This window comes from Symphodus melops (genome assembly GCF_947650265.1).
Source record: "Symphodus melops genome assembly, chromosome: 6".
NCBI classification, from domain to species: domain Eukaryota; kingdom Metazoa; phylum Chordata; class Actinopteri; order Labriformes; family Labridae; genus Symphodus; species Symphodus melops.
This window is the reverse complement of record NC_136696.1, coordinates 28,858,574-28,866,073: the sequence shown is the minus strand read 5'-3', so window position 1 is coordinate 28,866,073 and position 7,500 is coordinate 28,858,574. Positions and strand designations below refer to the sequence as shown.

Here is a 7,500-nt window from a genome sequence, read left to right as displayed (position 1 = left end):
TTTCAGAATAAAAGCGAGTGGAATAAGGGAACGAAGGAGAAACGCGCGGGAACTATTGTTAATACAAAGAGCCAGAAAAATGTTCGTTTCATAAGTTTATGATTTAGAGATTTTATCAAATTCATTATAAAATTGTTCGTAAATGTTTAATTCATTAGTTTAAAAAAACTAGTTTTAGTATTTTTCGTTTGTTTGTATTAATTTAATGATCTTAAAAATTCTGTTTAGTTCCTTAAATTTGCAATTTTATATTTAAAAAAAAGAAGTTTTTTATGTTGTTTTTACTTTGACAGTTGTTGGACTGTTGGCGGTCTGAAGATCAAGGTCTCCTTATTAAAAGCAGTTTGACTTTTTCTTCGGTCTCGGAGCACTCTGGTCTCGGTCTTGACTCGGTCTCGGAACACTCTGGTCTCGGTCTTGGTCTTGACTCGGTCTCGGAGCACTCTGGTCTCGGTCTTGGTCTTGACTCGGTCTCGGAGCACTCTGGTCTCGGTCTTGGTCTTGACTCGGTCTCGGAGCACTCTGGTCTCGGTCTTGGTCTTGACTCGGTCTCGGAGCACTCTGGTCTCGGTCTTGGTCTTGACTCGGTCTCGGAGCACTCTGGTCTCGGTCTTGGTCTTGATTCGGTCTCGGAGCACTCTGGTCTCGGTCAGTGTGGTCTTGACTCGGTCTCGGAGCACTCTGGTCTCGGTCTTGGTCTTGACTCGGTCTCGGAGCACTCTGGTCTCGGTCAGTGTGGTCTTGACTCTGTCTCGGAGCACTCTGGTCTCGGTCTTGGTCTTGACTCAGTCTCGGAGCACTCTGGTCTCGGTCTTGGTCTTGACTCGGCCTCGGAGCACTCTGGTCTCGGTCAGTGTGGTCTTGACTCGGTCTCGGAGCACTCTGGTCTCGGTCAGTGTGGTCTTGACTCGGTCTCGGAGCACTCTGGTCTCGGCCTTGGTCTTGACTCGGTCTCTGAGCACTCTGGTCTCGGTCTTGGTCTTGACTCGGTCTCGGAGCACTCTGGTCTCGGTCTTGACCCGGTCTCGGAGACTCTGGTCTCGGTCAGTGTGGTCTTGACTCGGTCTCGGAGCACTCTGGTCTCGGTCTTGGTCTTGACCCGGTCTCGGAGACTATGGTCTCGGTCAGTGGGGTCTTGACCCGAGAAACAGCAGCTGCATATTTCTAACATTTAAATAATATTCTGCACGTGCAGCAGCGACCTGGAGGACATGAGAGACTCCAGCAGCAGCAGAAGAAGAAACGTCTTCCTGTTTATTTCCTGCCTTTAAAAAACAGCCAACCCTCCTGAAAGGTCAAAGGTCAGAGAAAGGTCAGAGATGTCTGAGTTGGGCCGCTACACCTGGAACACGTTCAGTTCAGTGCCTTGCTCAAGGGCACCTCAGCAGCACTCCAGAAGTCACCTGGCCTCTCTCCAGCTACAAGACCAATTTCCAGATCTAGGTCCTTACCTAGACTTGGACCGGTGACCCCCCAAGTCCAGGTGTACCTGCTCATGAACTTATTGACATTTTTATTAATTATATACTTTGAATGAACTTTTTATTTCTGATGTATTTTTACTGTCAGGGTTTATTTACTTGGTATTTCTAGTTGTAATGTGATGATCAACCTCTGTGGTAAAGGTTAGAAAGCGTTGGCGCCCCCTGGTGGATGTTTTGAGACTCACCAAAAGACAAAAAGTAAAATAATTGTGAGATTCTTCTGTAGACGTTTACGCTCATCGTCTCCAGATATTTTAAATATTCAGATTTTAAAAAATGAATGTTTTAAGATGCTCTGAAGTCACGTTCAAATGAATGCAGGAAATATTATATTCCAACACTGAACATATTCATCTGTAGCTTCAGTGTTTAGCCAGCTCTGCATGTGGTGGACACTGTAGCTTCAGTGTTTAGCCAGCTCTGCATGTGGTGGACACTGTAGCTTCAGTGTTTAGCCAGCTCTGCATGTGGTGGACACTGTAGCTTCAGTGTTTAGCCAGCTCTGCATGTAGAGACACTGTAGCTTCAGTGTTTAGCCAGCTCTGCATGTAGAGACACTGTAGCTTCAGTGTTTAGCCAGCTCTGCATGTAGAGACACTGTAGCTTCAGTGTTTAGCCAGCTCTGCATGTGGTGGACACTGTAGCTTCAGTGTTTAGCCAGCTCTGCATGTGGTGGACACTGTAGCTTCAGTGTTTAGCCAGCTATGCATGTGGTGGACACTGTAGCTTCAGTGTTTAGCCAGCTCTGCATGTGGTGGACACTGTAGCTTCAGTGTTTAGCCAGCTCTGCATGTGGTGGACACTGTAGCTTCAGTGTTTAGCCAGCTCTGCATGGTGTTCTAACCTCTCTCCATGTTTCAAAGGTTTGTGGACCTGACACTCTTTTATCTTTCAGCTCGTCTGTTGAGCCTTTAAAAACCACAAAAAAGGTCAAAGTTCACCAGGATAGTGGGTGAGGACAAAGAGGGCTGATAATACAGTGAAGAAAGATCATCAGCTGTCGTCCAATGAGCACGCAGAGGTCGGGCGGCGTTTCACCAGCTACAGGTTTAATATCAGATGAACAACAGTAGAAAAACAGAGGCAGAGGCTACCAGACAAAGAGTAGGAAATCCAACAGCATCCAACAGGCTCTTTAAAATAATTCCTCTGTACAGTATTTACACACACACTCACACACACACATACACAGAGTACAGTACAGCTACACGCTGAGGGGGAGGAGTCTGAGGACGCAGCATCAGTCCCAACGCTGCCCTCTGATTGGTCCGTTCTCCTCCCTCCACAGTTTTTGTGACTTCCTGTGAAGCTGAGGGACTTCCAGGTCGAGGAGTGACGACGTCCGCCGGGGTCAGAGACATCAGAGGTCACTGTGGGGCGGAGTCTGTGAGATGATGTCACAGCTCCCACGCCGCCGGGGATTGTCCAACCCCGCCACTGCTGCTTCTGCGTCCAAAACAACGGAGAAGCAGGCGTCTCATCGTGTTCTCTCTGCCGTCAGTCTTTGAGCACACGCCTGTTTCCTGCCCGCCCACCTGAGCACCATGGTCCCCAGCTGGATCATCAGAACCAGGAGGACCAGCAGATTGAGAGCCTTTAATCCCGCCGAGGTCTCAGCGGGTCCAGCGAGGGGGCGGAGCAGCCGGCCGGACGTCCAGGCAGAGAAATCAAACGTACACAAACACCATTGAACTGATGCTCAAACAGAAACGCTTCCTCGTGTGATCCGGTCACATGACTCTGCGAGGCTGGAGGCCGACCAATCAGGTGTGCCTGCAGAGACAGAGAGAGAGAGAGGACGTGATTGGTCAGGAGGATCACCAGTTGTCACTTTGATACGATCCTGGAAAACACAAAAACATGGATACCCCTGTTCGTTACCACGGCAACAAATACAGAAGTCACCAACGCTCAATGTAATCTGTGCAGGACTCGGGAGCGGCTCTGACCTTTGACCTCTGAAACATTTCCACAGAGGACTGTTCATCTTAAATTAGCGGCAGTGCTGAGGTGTGACCACCAGGTGGAGCTGCAGACTGATACAGGAAACAGACCGGCCCTTCTCTCTGATTCGTTCAGTGAGGAAGTGATGTCACTTTAAAAGGTGCGTTACTCCGGAGACGTCCGTCCTCCTTTCATCTTTTTTGTTTTATTCCAGAAGAGGAACGAACATAAATAAATAAACCACGAAGTAGATCAAGAAATAAAATAACACAGAACCTGCAGGAAGATATATAGACAGTAACGACCACGAGGGTTCAGAACGACCACGAGGGTTCAGACTACTGAACGACCACGAGGGTTCAGAACGACCACGAGGGCTCAGAACGACCACGAGGGTTCAGACTACTGAACGACCACGAGGGGTCAGAACGACCACGAGGGGTCAGAACGACCACGAGGGGTCAGAACGACCACGAGGGTTCAGACTACTGAACGACCACGAGGGGTAAGAACGACCACGAGGGGTCAGAACGACCACGAGGGCTCAGAACGACCACGAGGGCTCAGAACGACCACAAGGGTTCAGACTACTCAAACGACCACAAGGGTTCAGAACGACCACGAGGTTCAGAACGACCACGAGGGGTCAGAACGACCACGAGGGGTCAGACTACTGAACGACCACGAGGGTTCAGAACGACCACGAGGGTTCAGAACGACCACGAGGGTTCAGACTACTCAACGACCACAAGGGTTCAGAACGACCCCGAGGGTTCAGAACGACCACGAGGGTTCAGAACGACCACAAGGATTCAGACTACTCAACGACCACAAGGGTTCAGAACGACCACGAGGGTTCAGAACGACCACGAGGGTTCAGAACGACCACGAGGGCTCAGAACGACCACAAGGGTTCAGACTACTCAACGACCACAAGGGTTCAGAACGACCACGAGGGTTCAGAACGACCACGAGGGCTCAGAACGACCACGAGGGCTCAGAATGACCACGAGGGTCGACGTGCGTTTGTGTCCGAGCTAGGAAGCAGGAAGCAGCGTTTCTCTTACCGTTCTCACCTCCGTGCGGGCGGGTACATGGACGGAGCGGACGCCTGCTGACTGGCGACGATGGCTGAGGAGGAGAGACCTGAGAGAGAGAGAGAAACTGTGTCACCTTTAGATCCAAGATGGCCGACACGTCAATCACACTGACCGATGAGTTTAAAAAGAAATAAATAAACACTCTGATGTCAGAACTTCAAAAGACTTGTTGGCTCCTGATTGGCCGAGACCGCTCCAAAGACCAGAGGACAGGTCCCTGAGGTTGTCCTCTGAGGGGGGACAGACAGACCAGGGTCTCACCTGAGGCGTAGGACAGCTCATACTGTCCCGACAGCAGCGGGTAGCCCAGGTGATGATGGGAGGGCATGATTCGTTGTGAGGGGGAGGAGCGCGGCCGCTCGCCCTCTCTCTCCCTGTCTCGCTCCCTGTCTCGCTCTCTCTCCCGGTCGTGGGGGGGTTTGGACTCGGAGATGGACGGGGACTTGCTCTTGTACTGGATGGCGTGCTGCTGCAGCAGCTCCAGGGCTTTGGCCTCGCCCGGCGGCTTCACGTTGGGACTGGACCTGGACGCCTTCTCCCCCTCCTCGCTCGCCACCTTCCCCCCGTAAGAGGGGAAGGAGTAACCTGGAGGCAGGTAGGAGCCTGCGGACACACGGGAGGAAGAACGTCAGTCGGCCTCATTCTCATGTTAACAGAACCTTCAGCTACATGACCACGATATGACCACGATATGCCCCTCCCCTTTCTTACCCGGGTAGTTCTGCATCATGACCGAGGGCATGCCTCTGTACCCGGGGTGGCTGGGCTCGTAGCCGTGGCTGTAGGCGTACGGTCCGTGCATGTAGGGCATGTAGCCCTGGTGCTGGGCCAGCGGGGAGGAGAACTGCATGTGGGGGGGCCGCACCTCCTTCCCGCCCCCCCTGTGCTCCTCTGGAGGCATCTGAGTCCTGCTCTCCTCCTTCACCTCCTCTTTCACCATGACCTCCTTCGGCCGCGCCCTCTCCTCTTTCCCCTTCCGGTCGCGCTCCCTCTCTCTCTCCCTCTCTCGCTCGTCCTTCCAGCGCTCCTCCTCCTGAGGTTTGGGAGCGTCCGAGTATTTGTTCGGGTAGACGTACGGCCACAAGCGCGAGTCCGGCTCCTGGAGGAGGAGAGAGAGAGAGAGAGAAGGAGGTGAGTCAGGAGACATGTGACCTCATCATCAACAACAACAACAACAACAACAACAACAACAACATCAACAACAACATCAACAACATCAACATCAACAACAACAACAACAACAACAACAACAACAACAACTCCTCCTCCCTCACTTCTGCTTAGTTTGCAGCATCTCTTCATCGTTACCTGTCTGTACCACATGGCGGGCTCTGCACCCGCCGATCGACTTGACTCCGCCCCCGGCTTGCTCTCCTCTTTCCCATAATGCCCTGCTTCGCTGAGCTTCATCTTCAGGCCCTCTGGCTGGGCTCCAGGAACTTTCGGCTCGTCTCCCTTCGCCATGATGACCGACTTGGTTTGTTCCGAGGAAGGCGGCGGCGGCGGCGGCGGCGGCTCTTTGGGCTTGGTCGGGTTGAGCGCCCCCTTCGAGGCGAGGTCGGTGAGGCTGGGCGCTCGGGACAAGGTGGGGGGAACAGATGCTTTCTGCTTCCACTCATCCTTCCCGCTTGCCTCCCGCTCTTTGCCCTCCGCCTTCTTGTCGGCATGTCGCTGGCGCTCCTCGTACTGCTGGCGGTAGGCGGGGTTAGAGGCGAGCAGGTGGGCGTGGTAGGCCTGGTCGGGGGAGTACGAGTAGGGGGGCACGTAGTACTGGTTGTAGTACATGGGCTGGGTGTACATGTTGGAGCGCTGCTGGATGACTGACGGCTGCTGAGGCTCCACCTTCCTCTCCTCCTGAGGCTCCACCTTCAGCTTTAGCTCCTCCCCCACATCTGACTCCTCCTCCTTCTTCACCTTCACCTGAGCGCCTTCAACGTGAGGCGTGGCTGCCGACGGCGCCCCCGGGCTGGGGTTGGGGTAGTTGGGGGAGTAGTACGAGTCGTAGTTGGGGTAGTATGGCGAGTCCTTGCTGGGGGCCTGCGGGGGGAACAGCGCCTTCTTAGCGCCCTCGCGAGGACCCTGATCCGGCTCCGTTTTCACCTTCACGCCCTCTGCCCGCCCCTCGCCGTCCTCGCCCGCGTCCGAGATGTCGGAGTAAGCGGGACTGCCGGTTTTCACGGAGGCATTGTCGGCTCCGTTTTGGTTGAGCTGCGGCCCCCCCCGCGAGGCCGGGCTCCATCCTGCTGCCGGCGCTCCCGATGGACGGGCTGGGCGCGTTGTCGGTGAAGCTGTACACCTTGTCGGCCTCGGCCTTGATGCTGGCGAGCCGGCTCTGATGAGCTTCCGAGGAGCCGTTCAGCATGGCGTCCGTCTCCGAGTACGGGCTCCTGCCCTCCTCCGGCCTCCCGCCCTTCCCCGCCGCCTTGGGACTGTCCCCCTCCCTCCCCCCCTCCCTCTTCTTCTTGTCCTTCTTCTTCTTGTCCTTGGAGGGGGTGGGGCTGGAGGCGGGGTCAGCCAGCGGCGGCGGTTTGGGTTGGATGTTTTTCATCTGGGGGCTCTTGGGGACGGACTGTACCACGGAGCCCAGGGCGGGGGAGGAGGCCTGCATGGCGTAGGGGGCGGGGGCTCCGGGGGCAGAGGGGGGGCCCGGGCGGGTCGGCTTTAGACCTTTAGGAGTGAGTTTATCAGGTTTCCCGCCCGCCGCCATCTTCTTGCCCTTCCTGTCGTCCATCCCGTCGTTGCTCGCCTCGTCCGTTAGACACGCCGCCTCCTCGCCGCCATCCGTCACCTCAGGCTCCGCCTCTCCTGTCTTCTTCTTTCCTTTCAGCTTTCCCGGAGAGGGGGACGGGGCGTCGAAACCCCGTCCTTTTGGCGTGGTGGAGCGAGCGGGAGAAATGGCAGCACCGTTACAGGAGGCGGGGTCAGGGTGGAGGGCGGGGTCGTCCCCGTACTCGCTGTCCACGTCTTGGTCA

The 7,500-nt window shown here is 54.8% G+C and overlaps 1 protein-coding gene across 1 annotated transcript in view; it reads right to left on the bottom strand.

Annotated features, from left to right (window-relative positions):
- Positions 1-2,512: 2,512 nt before the first annotated feature.
- The window catches only part of LOC306825564 (zinc finger protein 609-like), a gene marked incomplete at its 5' end in the record, with an annotated part of 6,057 nt that continues 1,069 nt past the window's right edge, over positions 2,513-7,500 (bottom strand). The window contains 6 exon segments of the mRNA XM_079346380.1: positions 2,513-3,257; positions 4,505-4,574; positions 4,790-5,131; positions 5,240-5,627; positions 5,837-6,746; positions 6,748-7,500. The exon segment at positions 6,748-7,500 is cut by the window's right edge and continues 4 nt beyond it. Coding sequence (XP_079202506.1) covers positions 3,248-3,257; positions 4,505-4,574; positions 4,790-5,131; positions 5,240-5,627; positions 5,837-6,746; positions 6,748-7,500 — 2,473 coding nt within the window. The 3' untranslated portion in view covers positions 2,513-3,247.